At 36.8% G+C, this 21,196-nt stretch overlaps 1 protein-coding gene across 2 annotated transcripts in view; it reads right to left on the bottom strand.

Moving 5' to 3' along the window:
• UBR2 (ubiquitin protein ligase E3 component n-recognin 2) overlaps positions 1 to 21,196 on the bottom strand; it is a 138,740-nt gene that overhangs the window by 18,717 nt on the left and 98,827 nt on the right. For both annotated transcript variants that reach the window (XM_006860463.1, XM_006860464.1), the window contains exons 24-36: positions 21,047 to 21,095; positions 20,493 to 20,647; positions 18,655 to 18,757; positions 15,658 to 15,767; positions 15,447 to 15,527; positions 14,966 to 15,144; positions 12,983 to 13,182; positions 12,001 to 12,094; positions 10,784 to 10,945; positions 7,309 to 7,412; positions 6,303 to 6,381; positions 3,858 to 4,006; positions 3,571 to 3,626 (exon numbers count right to left, since the gene is read on the bottom strand). In XM_006860463.1, the coding sequence (XP_006860525.1) occupies positions 3,571 to 3,626; positions 3,858 to 4,006; positions 6,303 to 6,381; positions 7,309 to 7,412; positions 10,784 to 10,945; positions 12,001 to 12,094; positions 12,983 to 13,182; positions 14,966 to 15,144; positions 15,447 to 15,527; positions 15,658 to 15,767; positions 18,655 to 18,757; positions 20,493 to 20,647; positions 21,047 to 21,095 (1,521 nt within the window). The remainder of the gene's footprint in view (positions 1 to 3,570; positions 3,627 to 3,857; positions 4,007 to 6,302; positions 6,382 to 7,308; positions 7,413 to 10,783; positions 10,946 to 12,000; positions 12,095 to 12,982; positions 13,183 to 14,965; positions 15,145 to 15,446; positions 15,528 to 15,657; positions 15,768 to 18,654; positions 18,758 to 20,492; positions 20,648 to 21,046; positions 21,096 to 21,196) is intronic.

Raw genomic sequence — 21,196 nt, 5'->3', positions numbered from 1 at the left:
TCTCTGTTTTCCGACAAGTCCAATGTTCAATAAACATAGAAAAGACCTAAGGTAGTGGATTATGAGCTGGGCTGCTAACCACAAGGTCAGTAGTTTGCATTTACCAGTTGCTCTGGGGGAGAAAGATGAGGCTTTCTGCTCTTGTAAAGTTTTACAGCTTTGGAACCCTATACAGGGTTGCTATGAGTCAGAACCAACTCGGTGATAACACCACCACCATCACAGGACACCTAGTGGTGACATTAATTAAGACAGCAACTATAGGAAGAGAAAGAATTTAATCTGGACTGTTGAATTTGAGGTGCCTGTAAGAGATCCAAGGAGCCTTAGTGGCACAGTGGTATAAGCACATGGCTGTTAATCGAAAGATTGGTAGGTTTCAAATCCACCAGCTGCTATATGGGAGTAAGATGTGTTAGTCTGTTTCCATAAAGATTTACAGCCTTGGAAATCCTATGGGACAGTTCTAGTTCTACTTTGTTCTATAGGATTGCTAAGAGTCAGAATCGACTTTATGGCAGTTGGTAGTGATATTGGATAGGAGGTCCAGGTGAAAAAAATAAAGCAGGCAATAAGATAATAGGCCTGGGACCAATGTAAAGGTCAGGGTCAGAGATACACCTGTGGGAATCACTTGGCTATAACTGAAATCAGAGGCCTAGATGGGGCTTGCCTGAGAAGAATATTAGATAATTGAGGGTTTTGGGCAAGACCTGAGGGCACTTAAAGCAAAGTTTATAGGAGACAGAATAGACTGAGGTAGAGCATTCAGAGAAAGAAAACTGGGGTGTCACATTAGTCAAGAGACAAATGAGTTTCAGAAGGAAGCAGCAGTTAACAGAATTAAAAAAGCAGAGACTTCAATTATGAAAAGGCCTGACGAATGCCCACCCACAGTGACAACCAGGAGATCATTTGCTGAGCTTGACAAGAGCAAGTCTGAAAAAGTGAAAAAAGGGTTAGAGGTTAAAGTCAAATTATAGGGAGTTGAAAAGTGAATAATTTGTAAGAACTTGCAGACAGAATACACATTATTCTCTAAAGTTGTGCTGTGTACAAAATCACACACACATATATACACTTGTGAACACTCTGGAAGGATGTGAAATGAAATAAAAAATTGCAGATGTTGTTATTCTTTTCTGCCACATGGATTATCTGTATAGCAAGATGAAATATGCTTGGTCCTTAAGAGGAGTAAATGCTAACTAAAGTAGTACAGAAGGAAGGTACCACCGAGGACAGGAGTAAGAGGAGGATAACTGAGCACACCACTCACAGGGGAAGACCCAGGATGGGTCCAAGATGGAGAGGGGAGGGATCCCAGATACCGGTGGAAGGTTAAACCCCTGCATGCTGGGGCTCCTGATCCTGTGATAGAGGAGGAAAAAGATAAATGGAAATGTGCCTAAGTCTGAAAGAGTGGGCAGTTAGGCAAACAGGGAGTTCACATTTAATGGCTATATACTTTTACAAAGTAAGTTTAAAAGAAGACTAGACTGCATTTCATAAAGGAGCTCTAGTGGGTTATGTGCTAGGCTGCTAACCTCAAAGTCAGCTGTTCAAATTCACTAGCCGCTCCTCAGAAGAAGGGTGAGTTTTAGCTTCTGTGAATATTTACAGCTTGAGAAATCTACACAGGGTCACTGTGAGTTGGAATCAACTTGATGGTATCAGGTGGGCTTTGCATTTTATCAGGTTAGCATGTCCTTGATATTAAAACTTGACAAGGACAGTCTAGGGAAGTAAGAGTTCAATCCCTCTTATAAATATGTTGTTGTGTTTTGACTTATAGTGACCCTGGATATGGTGTCTGAGAATGACTGGTGGGTTTGAACTGCTGTGGTTAGTAATCCAGAGCTTATCCTACAGCACCACACCAGGACCCCAAGACACAGAGTATTGGGTGAAAATGTCCTCTAGTGCCACAGGGCTTGATGAATATAAATGCAAAAATCCTACATAAAGTATTAGCAAATCAAATGGTAGTGGTGTGCCGTGAAGTCAGTTCTGACTCATAGTGACCCTGCATAGGGTTGCTGAGGCTATAAATCTTTATGGGAGCAGAAAGCCTGACCTTTCTCCCACGAACTGCTGGTAGATTTGAACTGCTGACCTCGAGGTTAGCAGCCCGACTTGTAACCACAATGTTACCAGAGCAAATTAATTACCAACCAAAAAATTAAACCCGTGATTTCAACTTATAGTGACAGAACCTACAGGACAGAGCAGAACTGTTCCTTAGGGTTACTGCGGCTGTACATTTTTATAGAAGCAGACTGCCTCATCTTTCTTTTGCTAAGCAGCTGGTAGGTTCAAACCACCAGCCACTCAGCAGCCCATTGCTTAACCCATGGTGCCACCAGGACTACTTAAACTCAAATATAGTGGATATATAAAAAGGATAATATACACTGTAATAATCAAATTAAGGTTATTCCAGGAATGCAAGGTCGAGCAAGCTAACAAAGGGAATCTATGTATACTGATTATACATTAACAAACAGCTACAGTTAACAACAACAACAACAACAACAACAAAAATAGAATGGAGAAGAATCAATAGTTTGACAAAAGGTAATCAAACGCATACAGACTCACGAAAGTGTTAAGAACTGCCTTAAAAAACATGAGACAAAAATCTTTTAAATATTCAACCTACTTATCAACTCTCATTCGCTGTAGGAAAAATCTCAGTGTGAATGGTCATTCTGCTGGTTTACTATTAAGACATAGTTCTCACATCAGGTCCTACTCACCGACATTCCAGTTCACTTAAGTCTGCAGGGGCCCAGGTAGCAGTATTTTTATACACCTCCCCAGAGGATTTTGATGACTGTAGGTGTTTGCAACAAACTCGTTGTTGAATAATCATATTTAACTGTATTTACTATACTGGTTTTCATTTATTGGTTAAGGCCTTACATCAGTGTAAGGCTGGTACCGGCGAAAATTCTTCTAAATATTAATTAATGCCTGGGGTCTACCTCAGATTTAGATTTATCTATGGTAGTGTCTGGATATTTTGTAAAGCTCCCCAGATGACTCTACATGAATACACTAAGATGATTTTACTATCAAAGATACTTTTATGAAGTTAAGCATTAGCTACACAGTAAAATTAGCAAGCCTTGTCTATACCTGGTATACTTCTTCCTCATTTTCCTCAGCGTTATTAGGTATATATACTATCTTGACATTAGTTTGTACTTTTGGGGTTACTTTAAAAGTTGGTTAAATGCAGTGGAGAGTGTGTTTTGTTCTATATTTCTAATTATACTATCAAGAATTTGAGATCACACACTCCCCACCCCTCAATTATTTCAAGCACTTAACGAAGTACTTTAGATGAAAACAGAGAAAATTAGACTTATCTACTTATCAGAAAAATAATCACAAAACATTAAACCACAAACATTACTTCTTTAATACCCTTAAAGAAAAGGGGTTTTACTATGAAAGGAGTGAAACTACCTGTTAACAACTGTTTCAGATTTTTAAGATGACAAAAAGGCAGAATCACCTCAATCCTACTCCACCCTTCCCATAGCTGATACATAAAGAACTTACCAGTCTGCAAGGCAAAGGACCAAACAATGGTTTATCTTCATCACTTAAAATTCTTTCTGTGGAAAGCACAATATTGTCAGGTTCCAGATATCTTTTAGTCATTTCACTGGTATTAACTTTGGATGAAAAGTGAAAATGAAAGCAAATTTCCTCAACTGAAGCTATAACCAGCCACCACCAAAATGAGTTCTGCTTCAAAGTTTTTACTCTTATTTATTTATATAATTTTTTCATATTATCGTTAACTATTTATGACTTAAAGAAAGCCAAATCTCGAAATCTCTTACCTATGCTTTGGATGGTATATGCACAACTGCCCCAGCACATTATGGATACACGGGGATCCTCTTCATTTGGATGGACCTTTAGTCCCACCTTGTAAGTAGCAGTTCCAAATGTTGTTAGCATTTCTTTTATGCTCTCAGAATAAGGGTTCCTAAAGTGAACATGTACAGGATTAGTTCAAAACAGGGTGTTTGCATCTATTAAATGGCTGAGTTTCTCAAAAGCTATTTGCTATGTTGAATTTAATCACTTACACATCGATAGATGATGCTACATGCAAGAGGGGATTTCAGATCTGCAAAGTAACCCTGCCTGACAAGCATTTTGCTACATTTGAGTTGGCAGGGGTGAGGCACTGAGTTGTTGTTGTTAAGTGCATCAAATCGGTTCTGACTCACAGTGACCCTGTATATATGGTTTGCAAGGTGCGGCTGGTGGATCTGAACCATCAACTTTGTGGTTAGCAGTCCAATGCTTATTCTACAGTGCCACACCTGGATGGACTCCGAAGCAGAGTATTAGGTGACAATCGACATACCAAACTGGGGAACCCATATATTCCTTCCCTAACCTGCTTTAAGTATATCAGCAACAAAAATCCACTGCACAGAGATTAATTTCTCCAGTGAAGAATCCTGAGGGAAAATCCACTCTTATATTAGGGGTTCTCAAGTAAGTAAAAGAAATTGCAGCCTGATCACTTTACTGTGGGTTCACAAGTTCTCAATTAGACTTGTTTGTGCCTTATTCCTCAATAGGCCCTTAAAGATCAAGAAACATTGAAGGAAAGAGGCAAACCAAAACAAATAGAAAACAGATACCTCAGGGAAAATAGAGACAATGTAGACAGCAGAAAACTTGCTGGTGTCAAGTGACATGGAGTTGGTTCCCACTCATAACAACCCTGTATAGGGTTTCTGAGGCTTTAAACCTTCGCAGGAGCAGAATACCTTTTCTCCCTTGGAGCAGCTGGCCAGACTCAAACTACAGACCTGTGGTTCTACATCCAGTGTTTATCATATGCAGCCACCATGCTCCCAGCAGGAAACTTAGAAGTCAGTAAAACAATGTCTTTACAATCTGATGAAAAGTTACTTCTAACAAACAATTCTTTGCCCAAACTATCAATCAAGCATATGGACAGAACAAACATATTTTCAGATATACAGGGTCTTAAACATTTTATCATCTAGGACACTGGACCCAGAAATCAAGAGGAGAGAGCATGGCAAAGGGCAGTCTCAGGAATGACAGCTGTACCCTGTCCTGACTAGCGTAGGCAGAAAGCTGTGGGATGGAAGGAGAGGTTTCAGCATTTAGAACAACGATGGGAAGGCAGCTGACAGATCTATTGAAACACTAAAAAAAACCCAACAGTACAAATATATACATAGAAAACTAAGTTAATGAACAAACAAACAAGGTCATTATTAACCACAGGAAAGATAAACGTATACACAGAAGAAAATATTATAATACATAAATAACCCTTAAGGTTGGTGGTTCAAACCTAATGACTGTTACTCAGAAACCCTATACAGGGCCACTATGAGTCAGAATTGACTCGGTGGTACTTAACAACAAATTAATAGAAAGCACAGTTATTACAACGTAAAACACTGAAAACTGATTTAACCTCAAAGGATGAAGTAGTCTAATGGGAAATTGGTAAGAAGTGGTTAGGGTAGAGGTAAATTACAATGCAACAGAAAGATGCTGTACAACAATTTTAAATCAGGAAGACAACAGACTGAGGTTGTTCATTAGAAATATGGAAAAAAACATAAGAAAAAACAAACAAAATGATAGGACTGGGAATGCGGGGGATTGGGATGCAGAGGATTAATGTTTCCTTTTTCTATTTAAACCTATCAGGACTAGCTTTTATAGAGAATGTGCTAGACAGTTTCTAGGTGGCTTTACATGTATTAAGTCACTTTGCCCTCGTTAAGTAGCTTTATTTTTCTCACTTTACTGACGAGGACACTGAGGTACAGAGAGGCCAAGCAATTTGCTGGGCAGTGAATTGAGCAATCTAGCTCCTGAATCTATGCTACACTCTTCTAACTAATTGGCTAGGTGGGGAAATGGTGTTACAAATACTCTGGTTTTGGTACTGGATTAGTAAGAGGACAGTGAGGCCCTCAACAGAAATACACAAGTTATAAGAAGCACAGGACTTGGTAAGGAGATAAACAGTTGGGTTTAGGTGTATTAAAGAGATATTACCAAAGAGAATCAAACAAACGGGTAGAACAGGGAGCCAGTAATCCAGACTCAAATATTTATAATGCTTCCCGCAATGCTAAAGCCTCAGATTTCAAGATCAGTGTCCGGTAACATTTTGCTCCTTGGCTTGACTAATCTAATCTTATTCTGATTAACCACTGACTTTATTTTTCATTTCAAGTGAACCAACATCAAAAGGAATAAAATAATACACTCACTTAGGATGAAAATCAGGTCTAAATCCTTCAGGGAGCTGTAATTTACCCATATTTTCTGAATTCTTTGAAGAGTCAGGAGCTACAGAAACAGGCACGATATACCATTATTCAACAAACCATAGTATTCCTATTAATCTTAGTCATGAATGTCAAAGAAATGTAAAAAAACCAAACAAATAGTAAGAATTAACATTCTCATGAATAAAACGGACATAATGTTCTTAGGATTGCTCTGGTTGGCCAAGGCACCCTTCTTAGTCACCTGAGCTTATCCTAATAAAATATAGGTACCAGAGCATACCTGGGAAAATAAAGAAACAGAAGAGTATATGAATTTGATTCTGTAATAACCAGTGATATAAAAGTTTGCTTGGACTGTTTTCCTACAAGGTTAAGAGTGCAGTGCACGGTCTGTGCCGTTTTGAGAAGTGTTTGGAAAAGCCACCAATGAGGTGAGTGAGCATATTGAGAATGAAAGCTAGTCCTTCAATACTCAGCTACAACTTCCCCACCCTCAGAAGCTCTTCAATAAAGTGGGGCAATAAATGAGCATTTACTATACATTTTGCATGAACTTGTGTATTTTTAAGGTATGAGGAGTAATGCAGGAAGTAAAATTTAGCTCATTAAAACAAAGATAATTTGAATCAAATTTTTTTTTTTTTTTCCCTGCTTGGTATTGATATTTGTACTTGCTTTATTTATTTATTTAATTAAATGTTTTTATTTTGCATTGAGTGAAAGTTTACAGGGCACATCATCAGCTTCACATTCGACCATTCATATAGCTTGTTTCATTACATTGATTATTATCCCCGCCATATATCATCAGTTTACAGTGTTTCTCTCTATCCTCTTTAGCTTTTTTTTTGGATGGGGGGGTGAGTCAAATTTTTAAAGTGGCAAGTTTCACTTTTCAAACACTTCTAAACAGTTTTTTCTGCAAGTACATTTTCTAACAATTTCAAACTTTAGGGAAGAATGAAAGCAAGTTATCAGAACTTACTAGGAGTACTTTCTTCTTTCCTAAGAACCTGTAATGCCTTTATTTGCTGAGATACTGTTCTAATCCATTGAGTCAGATTTGGTTGATCTGAAAAATTTAACCTGCTAGAAAAGATTATAAAGAGCATTTAGTATTTTATTGTTGTTACTTAGTTCTTAAGATATGAAAAGACACCTTAAAGATCACAGGTAGAATATTTTAAACACATCTCAGTTAAAAAAACAAACAAACAAGTCTAGGGGGCAAAGTTGCTACATTAAAAAAATCCTAGAATACATATTTGCAATAGAAATGAAAATCTATGTCAATAAAATAACATTATCTGTCAAAAATGAACTTTTTACAGGTTTAGGATTTGCTAGGATATATATATTTATCTTAAACATCACAATCACCACCACTACCACCAGTAATATTAATTGAATGCTTATTATGTGATAAGCACTGAGTAAATCATTTTACTGTAAGAAAGATGCAGTATCAATTTGACCAAAATTTAATGTGATTCTCAAAATATACTTAGAAAGAGATTTATTACTGACTCCATTTTATAGATGAAGAAACTGAGGTTTAGATCTATGTACTTAACTGAGGACATATAAAGGATAAAGCTGGCATTCAAACTCAGGTGTGTCAGACTCTAAAGCTGTTGACTCTCATGGGGTTATGAAACATTAAACCACAAAAGTAATGGGTGAAATCTAACAAAGGTGATTTTCCTGCTAATCCTTAATCTAACAATGATTGATTTCTTCCTCAATTCAAATCCAGATCTAAATCTGTACCACATTTTTAATGATTTAAAAGCATGAGCTTCCATTCAAATCCAATGGCATTTTAGTAACATTATAAAGTAGCATAAGATTAAGTAACCCACCACAGTTTAAACTATTAAAATGTGGAGAAAAAATGGATTTCACTTTGAATTGAATTCAAATAATAAAACAGGACTAAACAGATGATTCATAAAACTTAAATAAACATTTATGGACCTAGAGTAAATCCAAACCAAACCCACTGCCATCACATCAACCCCGACTCATAGTGACCCTGAAGGACAGATGAGAAAGCCCCCAGAGGGTTTCCCAGATTTTATTTTTCAGAAAGGAACAGGTCAAGAATTTAAGAGTTTCTTGTTAGATGTCATTGAGTTGTGACTCACAGTAACCTTATATAACAATTTCTTAGTATTTTAAAATCTTTATATGGAAGTAGATGGCCACATTTTTTCAATTTTAAACTGTGAAATAAAGGTCAGATTTGAGTAGATAGTATCAAATTCATACTTGAAATATGTACAGTACCAATATTAATGAAAAGCACCCTAAAAATAAGGAAAAGACAGCAATTTTTCATTTTAAACACCAGATCGTCATTTTTGGCCTGTTTCTTAATGCTATTGTTGGCTGTTGTTAAGTACCATTCAGTAGGTTCTGACTCATAGCAACTCTGTATAGGATTTCTAAGGAAGAGATGGTGGATTTGAACCGCAGGCCTTGTGTTTAGCAGTCCAGTGCTTATCCTACAGTACCACACCAGGACTACACTGTTGGCTATTGTTATTGTAAAGTGCCGACCCATAGTGACGCTGTATAGGGTTTCCAAGGAGTGTCTGGTGAGCTTGAATTGCCAACCTTGAGGTTCAAACAGACTTTGCAGTCCAGTGCATTAACCCACAGCACCACACCAGGACTCCTCAACTGTTGGCTAGTAAACTGTAAAAACTGTACTCAATGTGTTAGACTACCCGGTTAGGTAAGCTTGCACTGCCCCTGTAGTACAGTGAATTACTAAATAGTCTCTTCTAGCCATAGTCTTTATAACTCAATCCAAAGGGTTTTTCGTGATAAGATGTAGGTAAGAGAACGTGTGGAAAAATATTAATAAGTTGTAATGATTCAGTTGTGAGTGATTGTGAATAAGGCTAACTGTGATTGTAAAAACTCAGAATTCTAACATGGAGATTGGTCAATCTTGACATTCTGCTGTATATAAATTGAGCCATTTCAGAGCAGGTTTAGGGTTTTTACTACTCAACCTGGCTTTGGCTATTGAGATTCCTGCTCACTGAATCTTCTCGATCCAGGAGATAGCTGTAACATCAGAGGAGAGGCAGCAAGAGAACTAAGAGCCAGAGCATAAGACAGAGCAGCTTCTGAGCCCATGGAGCTAGTATAGCAGGTACTCAATGAGGGAGCTAAGTTTACTGAACCACAAAGCTAGAGCTGAGTGACTTCATGCTGAGGCTTATAGCAGAGTAGGCATTTATCAACAGCCCTTCCAGGGCTTTTGCCAAGTTGCCTGAGTAGCGAAAAAGATAGGCCAAGATACTGAGGGCCAGAGAGAGGCCTGTCTGTGGGCGTGGCAGAGAAGAGGCTGTCCTGACTCAAGAACTGTATCCTGAGCATTTCTGATCCTGAACTGTAACTTATTTCCTTCCCTAATAAACCCCACAGTTTTGAGTATGGTCTGTAAATTCTGTATAACTCTTGCAATTATAGAACACAGCAGAGTAGACAGTGCATTGGGTGGGATGGTTGGTACCAGAATTGGCAAGGAAGTTTGTAGGGTGGGTGGAAGCATGTCTGACTTCATCGTCATAGGAACTGGCTTTGGGCTGACATGGAGTTTGATGCTCCTCTTCCTTGGAGAAGTAAGAGGTGGTTAGACACCGACCCCCATGCCATCTATATTTACACTCCTCCTCTCCCTATTGATTCTCAGAATGTGTCTTTCAAATGACATGCTATGAGGGAGATTCCTGAGGAAGACTAAGTATAGATAAGTATTTAAGATAGGGTCCTCAGAAATAAAGAAGATACTTAGTTTTCTTGAACCTATGGCAAATATATATCTTCTATCAGAGTCCTGGTGTGGCACTGTGGGTTAATGAGCTGGAGTGCAAGGTCAGTTTGAACTGCAAGGTCGGCAGTTCAAGCTCACGAGCAGCTCCTAGGAAACCCTATACAGGATCGCTATGAGTCGGAACTGACTTGATGGCACTTAATAACAACAACAACACAGGAATCCTAGTGTGGTGCTAAAGGATAAGCATTGGACTGCTAACTGCTTGGTGAACATTAAACCCACCAGCTACCCCTTGGGAGAAAGAAGATGCTTTCTGCTCCCATTCAAGATTCAGAGGTATGGAAACCCTATACAGGGTCGCAAGGAGTTGGAGTGAGTTTCTTTTGGAGTTGGAAAAAGTATTTATGGATGACTAAAAAACTATTACATAAGGTTGCTATAACTCAAACCCAGTTGACATGGGATGACACCTAAGAAGACACTGTTAAGTTCTTGGCCTGGTTCCTTTCTAAAAACCAAAATCATATTCCAAAGGGTGCTTGAAGAAATTACTAAATGAAAGTTAAGAAAGAATTTAGAAAACATCATGCAATTTTTCCTGATTTATTTCATTATCTCCAAAATAAATTATTGCTTTTTAATGAAGCTTTTATGAATCAAAACTTACCTATTAAAAATATTTCTTGGAGGAAGCAGCAGAGGAATAACAGTATTACTCAAGCATTCACAAAGGGGACAAAGGAATTCTCCATTCTCTACATCATAGCTTGTATGTAAACGTAATCTCTGTTGTCTTCGCTGTTCTTTAGCTTGAACGGAATCAAAATACCTTTACAATTAGAGAACATGAGGTATCAAAAACACTGGTAATTTTTTTTCAACGAGAACCACAGTCTTCAACACTCTAAATAGTTGTTTCTAAAAACAGACAAAAATGAAAATTCAAAGGAATTGGGATTATTTTTCCTGTCACTTTGATTTTTGAGTTGTTTTCAATCATTAAAATGGGTTCTACTTCTAAAACAGGAAAATAATTAAAAACAAACAAACAAACAAAAAAACCACTTCCTTGCAAGTAAGTGTTCACAACACACCAAGAGGAATTTCTCTGTTCCAGTGCTGTTTGCTCTGTAGCTAAAATTGGTACCTACTTACTTTGGAAAGCTCAGATAATTGGAATACAGTGCTAGGATAATAGTTTGTTTTATTAATACTTAATAATTATACTCAATACTTAATAATTAATGGTCAATTAATAGCCAATAATAATAATAATAACTTATTGGGTTTACAAAAGCATAGAAAGCACCAAGGCAGGATGAGTGCAGGCAGTCATGACAACCTTGGAATATGACGAGCAATTCCGATTCAGACCTGACGAAAAACAACGCAACTCTAGTAGTGCATGCTGTTGTGGTGGTTAAGTGCTCTGTATTAGGGTTTCGGGCTTTTTAGATCTTTCATGGGAACAAGGCCTAAACTTTTTCCCTGGGAGCAGCTGGTGAGCTCGAACTGATGACCTTGTGGTTTGCAGTCCAATGCTTAAACCATAGAGCCACCAAGCTCCTTACATGGTATACCTCACTGAAAAATCCTTTCCTTCATCCACTTTGTTAGCAGATCTTCTTTTCTTTTAGAAGAATAAAGGAGAGATTTTGATATAAGATTACATAAACATAACTGAGCTACTCTGACATTTCTAAGTTACTCCTTTATATCTCTGACAAAGCTATATATATTAGGCGAGGATGTGGAGGTTTTTTTTTTTTTTAAACATCTTTAGCTCTTTCTCCCTTTCTTTAGAACAAAACTTCTTTTACTTAAAAGCTCAATTTTGAGTCTTTGCATAAGTACATCTCAACTAATATTAACAACATAAATTACCTTTGCCAACAATGGGCATGCATAATGTGCCCACAGCTACCAGTGTGTGTTCCACAAGACAGATCAGGGTGCATGAATAATGGATCATATTTTTCTGCATTATAAAACAAAACCAAACCAAATAAAAAAAAAAACATTTAATTTTTCTGTAATTTCCTAGAGTTAAATAATACTTATAGCTCTGACCCCTCAACAATGATTAAAGACTGACTGCCTTACTCCCTTAGCGACTGGAAAAGGGCCCTCGGCTGCCATCCCCCCCCACCCCCCAAGGGAAAATGCCTGGTTGTAAGTCACACTTCTTTCCAAGGATAGCCCACAACCAGTCATGGATCTCTACCCTACCTTAGGACCACTGTGAAGGGCTGAAACCTCTTTGAAACTACACTGTAGCTCAGTTTTTCCCTTCACCCAAATCTGCTTCCTTCTTCTCTTGTCCATAGGTCTTAATCTCAAGACTTTCCCTAGTAAATGTCCTGCATGGTAATGCCTGCCTTAAGAATGTGCTTTCTGGGGAATCCTGTTGGTGATGGTATCACAATTCTCAATCACAACCTGGATCAAGGATTGCTTTTAACAAAGGAACTGGTACCATTTTTCTCAAGGGCTTCTATCCTGATGCTATCATTTCCATAAATAAAAGTTTATTGCTACTTCAGTGTATCAAAAAAATAAGCAGAACTTCACCAGTGTGTTAAAGAATGAAAATGATTGATAAGTACTAAAATTAATGCTATATCACAAAAGTTTTTCTTTGAGTTCCTGCTATTTACCAATTGTGTGATTCAAGCATAATACTTAATCTTCCTGAGTTGTTTCCATATCTGCAAAGTGAAGGAATTATGTAAGATACAATTCCTATCTAAGAAACCAATAAGCCTATGGCATTACTAACACATTAATAAAATCTTTGGATTTTCACAAAGTACACTAAGTAGTAATCATTATTAATAGGGAAGACAAGGATCTAGCTACGACTTACCTGGATCCTGAATGAATTTACTTCTGTTTTTTGACATTACAGTTGATCTCTGAACAAATGCTGCCAAGACCATTGCCCTACTTTCCACTTTAACTTCTTGTTCTTCTTGACACAATATACAGGTAACAAATTGCCTTTGTTCAGAGACCTGTGTTTGGGCTGGGCCCAATGCTGTAAGTATCATATCTGAAACCATAGGACTGCAATAAAAATAAAGAATGAGTCTAAGCAGTTCTATATTTATAATCTCTCAGTTTATAAAAAACATTGTCATAATAAACAGTAGATCCCAGGTAAGTGCATACTTAACACAGAGCCCTGGAGTGGTGTTATAGGATAAACACTGGACTGGTAACCATAAGATAGGAGTTCAAACCCACCCACTGCTCCTCAGAAACCCTATGTAGGGGTGCTATGAGTCAGCACTGACTTGATGGCACACAGCAACAATACACATGATTTTAATGACTTGAGTTTTCCAAAGTTTCATTTGTATCAAAACCATCCCCTTTAATCCTCATAGCAATCTAATATGAAATATAGGAGCCAAATACTCTATTAAGTGACCCTTGTTAACTGCTTCTTTCATGCATTTAAGGGTCTTCTGTATAAGATACAAGTTTAAGAATACATAGCAATCACCTTGCTTATAGTTAGAGATAAGCTCATAACTAATAAACTCAGATTTCTAAGATAGATTCAAGTGGAGGTCATAAAACTTACCTTAATTTAGTTGATACTCTACTAAATTTCTTTAGGATTAAAAATATATTTAACAATGTTGTTGTTGTTAAGTGCCATCGAGTAGGTTCCGACCCATAGCGACCCCGTGTAGGGTTTCTGAGGAGTGACTGGTGAGCTTGAACCGCTGGCCTTCTGGTTCAAATGACTTTGCAGTCTGGCACATTAACCCACAGCACCATACCAGGACTCCATACTTAACAATAACCACCCACCATATAGCTCCTAATTGAAAAACTAAAAAATTATTTGGCAGAAGCCATGTCACCAAAGGGCAGAACGGCAGAGGACCCTAAGCATGAAGGGCTCATTGTTAAGCAAGGCCACAATGAGTGTCCCCTTGGAAGGCAAGGCCCCGAGGAGGAATCTCATGTGGGGACTCTGAAGTTTCTGTCTCTTTGTTTTAATCAGCTTATTTTTAGTTTTCTTGATTTTATAATAAAATTTTTCAGTAGAATCTTAGTAGGAATTATATTAGAGATTTGATACTTATTTTTTAGGCACCATTACACCACATGCAATCATGTGTAACTGTTTTCTTTCACACTAACAATAAGTTTCACCATTAGGAAAAACCAGCTAAAGTTTTGTCAGTTCAAGTTTAAGATTACATTTCAACATTCTGTGTAGTTTCGGTCAGGGACATTAAGACCTCTAGAAAATAAGCTAAGATGCAATGAAGGGCTGAGGGAACAGTAATAGATCATAGGTAGAAATTTAACTAGATGTTTTGTATAGAGAAGTTGTAAGTATAAGGAAGTTGTTCTGTTTCTTCTTAACTACAAAACTTTAAGTGCTTTTTTATGCTCTTGTTTTTCTTGTTTAATCAATCATGAGAAACAACTGTGTTTTCAGTTACCATAGAAAATAATGTTTAGGTACATGTTGTGATTAATGAATCTATAGAAAATAATAGGTGAAGGTAGAAATAGGAGTTAAGATTTAGAATGATGTTTTAAGGTTAACTAGACATTTTAGGATGTCAGAAAGATTAAGGTATTTTAACAAGATCATTTGCGTAATGCTTCAAAGAAATTGATTGTGTATGAGATCACTGTACACTATGAGATTTTAACGGTATATAAGGAGCTGAAAAAATTAAGTAAAAAAAAAAACTTCAATCAGAATTCAGCACAAACCATCGACTCCGTGTGATTTCTTTCGCCAACTCCACATCTCCCTTCGTGAGCCCCCTAATACGTTTGTCGGGGCTAGTCCTCGACAATTATTCTTAAATCTTACCTGTTATCAAAAACAGCAGAGGTCGACGCATCCAGTTCTAATGTCTGCTGAAAAAGTTCTCGGTTCTCATCAATAAAATGCCTCTGCATCTCAGACATTTGGGCCATGATCTTTTCTCTGCGCAGCCTGGCAATCTCAGCTTTTCTCTTTCTCTCAGCTTTGTCTTTGTCTCTTGAACTCTGAAATTATGTTCCAGTCCATTATACCATTAGATGCACATTTTTTTCAAAACAGAAATGTCATAAATGCACATTAATTAAAAACTATTGAGCAATCTCATGTACATAAAGACTTCTTTAATCAACCTAATACGTTAAAAAAGAAAGCAGACCAAAAAAGTTGCTACAGCAAATAAACAAATAGTGGCATGTTTCTTGACATGTAAATACTTGTGAATGTCAGCTTTTATATAATGCAAATAAATTAGTTTACAATGAACTTGCTACAATTTTTCAATATGATCACACGTTACTTTCTATACCTCTTCCATTATAGTGCCTTCTGTCTCTGCCACAGGACTGGTAGACGAACTCTCCCTTATCTTCTTAATAGTATTAAAAGTCTGGGGGGCAAGGGTGTAGTGAAAAAAAAAAAAGAAATCAGTTGTCCCAAAACTATAAAATATTATCAAAATGTACAAATAAATATCTAATATTTCTCACTAAAAGGCAGAACAAAGCAGGGCATTTTACCTTCAAAATCCACCTAATCATGTCTTTGTGAACTTGTAGGTAGGGAGCATTTTGTAGTGTTTCCAGCATAGCTAGTATGCTAGGAGAGTTGTTTGGTGCTTCACCAGGTCCTAAGGAGGAAATATAAAAGGCACAATAACAACAGTTAACACTTTATAGTGTTTAGTACTATGCACAAGAAGATTCATATAGCTGCTTATTATTTTATTGGCCATCATTTGATTATAACTCTAATTATTAGAGTTTTTCAACACTTCTCAAGAATGCAAAATATATCTGTACTTTACAAGCAAGTTGTTAACAACTAGAATGCTTTAAGCATTCAAGACTCACTTCTCATAACAAAAGACTACTTTAATATAGCCTCTGGCAAAACCAAACAAAACACCAGAGAGCAAGGTGGTGCTCAAATACTAACCGGGTGGGTGGTGGTGTACCATGGAGTCAATTCTGACTCATAGCGACCCTGTATAGGGTTTTCGAGGCTGTAAATCTTTATGGGAACACAAAGCCTCATCTTTCTCCCGCAGAACAGCTGGTAATTTTGAAATGCTGACCTTGAGATAAGCAGCCCGACTTGTACCCACTACACGAACAGAGCTCCTTATACTAATGGGGACGGGTCTTCAAAAGGACATAGATGGACCCCTCCACTGGCCTAAGTTGGCACAGTTTGAGCAGCAAAAAGAATAATGATTATACCAACAGTATTGATTATATTGCTAATAAAAATCCATGAGGTATTAAAGCAACAACAGCAAAACCCAGAACCCTAAACAAAGATCCACAGTTGTCACCATTTAAGTTAACTGTTAGTAAACCTCCTTATTCTGAAAATAAAAGAAGAGCTTTCCTTTAGAGGACAATGCTAACAAACAGAGATTGTTGTTGTTAGTTGTCATGAAATAGCCCCCAACTCATGGTGACACTGTGAACAAAAGAATAAAATGCGGCTCGGTCCTGTGCCTCCCATGATTGGTTGCAGATCACACTTCTGTGATTCACAGGGTTTTTATTGGTTGAATTTTTAAAGTAGATCTCCAGGCCTTTCTTTTTAGTCCATCTTAGTCTAGAAGCTCTTCTGAAATATTTCAGCATCTTAGCAACTTGCAAGCCTCCAGTGATATGGCTGCTTGTGAGATGAATTGGCCAGAAAGGAATGAGATAGTTAAAAAAAATCACTACTTTTCAATCCTCAGTCAATGAACTGAGTGAGTCAGACAGGGATCATGAATGGATGATAGATAACTTGACAAAGGCAAAAAGTTGCTGGGGAATAATATATTCTTGCAATGCCAAAGTGTCATCTCACAGACTAACTGCTAACTGTAACAGATCTGTGGTGAGATCTAGCAGTCACCACTAAACTGAACAATCACACTTGGAATCACTAACAGTGAGACATTCTGACATTATGTGTCTTTTAATGTAATACAGTATGAAGGATTCAGCATTGCCTCTGAAGTATTCTTCCCCAAAACATTGAACTGAGTTTAATCAATCACAAGACTAATTTTCTAGATTCTTGGTGTGGTGCTTTAAGATAAGCACTAGACTACTGACAGCACGGTTAGCAGTTCAAACTTACCAGCTGCTTCTTGGAAACCCTATACAGTGTTCTTATGAGTTGGAACTGACTTGACAGCACTCAACAACAACTGACTAACTTTCCAGTGTATAGGAAACAGGAAGGATAAAAGAGTAAGTTAATAATACCACAAGGAAACAATACGCAAAGTTTATATGCAAACGAACCTGGAGCTTTAAAAAAAAATTACATCTTCAATAAAATTAAATTAGATAGACTATGGAGATGAAAAGATACAGAAATAAAAGCAATACATTTTTCTTACCCGGATCTAACCATAGTGGTTAGATCCTGGTAAGGGTTAAGGAAAAAAGAAGGTAATAAAGATATTTTGGAGACAACTGGGAAAATGAGAATGTGGCTGGATATGAAATGATATTTGTGAATTACTAATTTTTTTAGGTGTGATGATAGTAAAGGTAGTTCCTGACTTATGATGCAGTTTAGTTCCAAAGATCTCATCATCAGTTGGTTTTGATGTGAGTTGAGTATCTCATTTCACATGAACAACTGATGCTTCTAATGGTATGAAATGTTGGGTAAGATCGTGCTACAGGTCTTGTATGCGGTGAAGTCGGCATCAGTATTGTAATAATGAAGTTGGAGTTGTACCAGTTGTCAGATGTATGCACAGTTTGTTATTTTATGTTGTTAGAGGTAAACGTTGCCCAATTTTCTATTTGTGAGATGACACCTGACATCGACTGCATTGTAGACCAAGTGTTTGAACAGTGTGTCATAAAACCGAGTATCTACAAGTGAACATCTTAGAATGATAACATCAGCAAATTATGTGCTACAACATTGTATATTGTACATATTACTAAAAAATAGTTCAAAAGAAAAGCCAGATGGTTTTGTTGTTTGTTGTAACTCAAATATGTTGTACTGTGGAATGTTGAAGATTGTCTTTTTTAGGTGATAAATGCTAAAGAATCAGAGGTGAAATATGATGTAGGGTAAGCACTGGACTGCTAACCACAAGGTTGGTGACTCAAACCCACCAGCTGTTCTTGGATACTCTGTACAGGGTCACTATGATTCAGAACTGACTCAACAGCACTTAACAACAACCAGTGGTGTAAAAAGTATATAAGTATAAACACAAAAAGAGCAAAACACTATTTTAAAATGTATGTGTGATGTCCATTTCAAACTATGAACTTCTCATTACTGTGGATGTTTATGAATTAAATGTATGTATTTTAAAATATGAATAGGCCTTAAATATTTTTATAAAACTCTATCAGCATCTGATACAGTATAGTTTTAATAAAGATATGTATGTCTAGTCTCAAATATTTGGATTTAATAGAGCTCATTTAGAATCTATTTTCTAATAAAGAGGTTGCATTACATATTTAAAGCACTTGTTTCCTAACCTAACTTAGTAAAAAGTGCATACGTACTTGATATCTTCTGAGTGAAGGTAAATGTTACCACATGCTCTTCTGTGACATTCTCTAAATGTTGTTTTTCTTCTTGTAATGCCATTCCAATTAAATGCAATACCTCAAATAAATACATTTTATAACTTTTAGTAAAAGAGTATCAACTACATATTTTATAGAAAACAAAAAGGAAATTATTTACTCTAGACAAAAGAGAAATAAGACTGTTAAAGATCAATTACAACAACACATAAAGCTACCAACTTTAAAATACTAAATTTTGTTGTCTAATAAAGAAAACAAAAAAGCTCTAATTTGTTGAGAAAGAAAATCCAATTGCAAATTCTTGGGATAAGCTAAAATGACCAATAAACAGATGCAGTCATTAATATATTACCTAATTTTCATTTTATTCCATATCAATGGCCAAATAATTAAGAGCTGAAAGCATCTGTCACACAATAATCAAGTCTATGATATTACTTACTAAAGACAAAATCTTAATTTAGTCCAGCTAAATAAGACATTTATCTCTACATCAATACAGTTTATAAGGCTGCTTAAAGTTCTTCAGTATGTCTCACAAAAAATTCCTTATAAGATGTTTAAATATTTATAACTATTTTGAATCTTGGTGTGGCACTGTAGGATAAGCACTTGACCACAAGATCAATTTGAACTGCAAGCTTGTCAGTTCAAAACCACCAGTCACTCCTCAGAAACCCTATACAGAGTCAATATGAGTCAGAACTGACTTGATGGTATTTAACAACAACAGCATGTTGAATGAACCTGGTGCTGGTGGCACTGTGGGTTATTGTTATTAAGCGCCGTCAAGTTGGTTCCAACTCATAGTGACCTGTGTACAATTTCCGAGGAGCGACTGATGGATTTGGACTGCTGACCTTGTGGTTCACAGTCTAGTGCTGATCCTACAGCACTACCAGGAATCTAATTGCTAGCTCAGTGGGTCAAACACACCAGATGCTCTGTAGGAAAACAAAGAGGCTGTTTACTTCAGTAAGATTTACAGTCTTGACAATCCTATATAGGGTCACCATAAGTCGGAACTGACTCAGTGGTAGAGGGTTTGGTATTGGTTTATGCTAAATCTACTCACTCTTATTTTCTTTCGTATCTAACATTTCAGTTTTTGAAGGATATATGTGTGTGGAGTCTGTATTATCCTCCATATTATGCTATTCTGGTTGTCAGATAACTAGGGAGAGCTAAGGTAGTCTGAATAACAAAGCAAATTAAACGTAGAATAAACACTGTTAATCCTTTACACCTCATCATTTCCCACAAATTTTCCACGAACATATTGATAATTCTTTAACACATCATAGTTTCATGCTCTTAAATTTTAAATGTTTAAAATAGAAGGGGATATAAGTATACACATACCATAGCCAATGAGATAGGGGAGTCTGCTTATTAAATGGAAAGAATGGTACATTTGGAGGAAGTCTGGTCTGAGTTTGAATCCTGGCTTCACTGCTTTCAAGCTATGTACCCTGGGGGAACCCCTGTGAGCCTATTTCATCATCTTTAAAATAGAAAAACATCTTCTCTCTAGAAATATCAGAGTACTGCATATACAAAAAGATCAGGACCAGTTACTGAGCAGTGAAAGACTGGCCAGTGGGACTGAGGTAATCACAACAATGTGACATTAAAAAAATGGCCAGGCATTCATTTTCACTGCAAGGCACAAAAGCAGTAACTATATATTATACAAATTAAGGTAATACTATCCATTTGGGTCCCAACTTTCCTTTGCACAGATACTGAGAAGAGTATTTTGGCTTTTACTACAAAAACAGTAAAATATGAACAAATGTCTTCCAACTTACCCTTTGCAGCATGGACTCTGACCAGGCATATCCATTATGTTCAACAGCCCACTGCAGTATTGTTCCCATGATACACAACATGACATCTGATTGCAAAATGTTGACCAAACTTGCAAACAAAGGGCAGAATGGAGGCAAAACTGGAGGTGGAAGTGCTGAAAATAAAACTATTATTGGTTTCATCTGTAGATTACGCTTTAAAAAAAAAAAAACCACTATACTTTTCATGAGCAAACATCTTGGAGATATTCTTTACCTTCTCAAGGTCAGTCAAATGCATAGAAATGGCTATGTAAGAAGTACAAAGGAAAGCCTTTTTTCCGCAGAAATGTCTTACGATGTAAAATAACACCATTATCCCAGAGGTGATTCAGTGCAGCCATGTTTATACTAACATATGTAGTACTCCTTTGACCAGGAAAACACTTACTTAGAAAGCCTGTTTCAATCTTTCTTTTCACCAAGGACATTCATGGTTAACAGTCTCACCACCCTTATACCTTATTACAAAATAAGCAAAACAGATTGAAATTTTCAAAAGAAAAGAAAAATACCTGTATCTTCCCTATTTTGTCTTTTCAATTTCCGTTGAGCTTCCTCTGCCTAATAATAAAGAAAGTAATCTGAACTAAGAATTATTAATATAAAAAACTTAATATCCTTAACTAGTGATAGATGTCAATCTTTGCTATATTATATCCTGA

The sequence above is a fragment of the Chrysochloris asiatica genome, unplaced genomic scaffold (genome assembly GCF_000296735.1).
Source record: "Chrysochloris asiatica unplaced genomic scaffold, ChrAsi1.0 scaffold00038, whole genome shotgun sequence".
Lineage (NCBI taxonomy): Eukaryota > Metazoa > Chordata > Mammalia > Afrosoricida > Chrysochloridae > Chrysochloris > Chrysochloris asiatica.
Note: the sequence above shows the minus strand (reverse complement) of the source record. Positions and strands in the feature narration are given on the sequence as shown.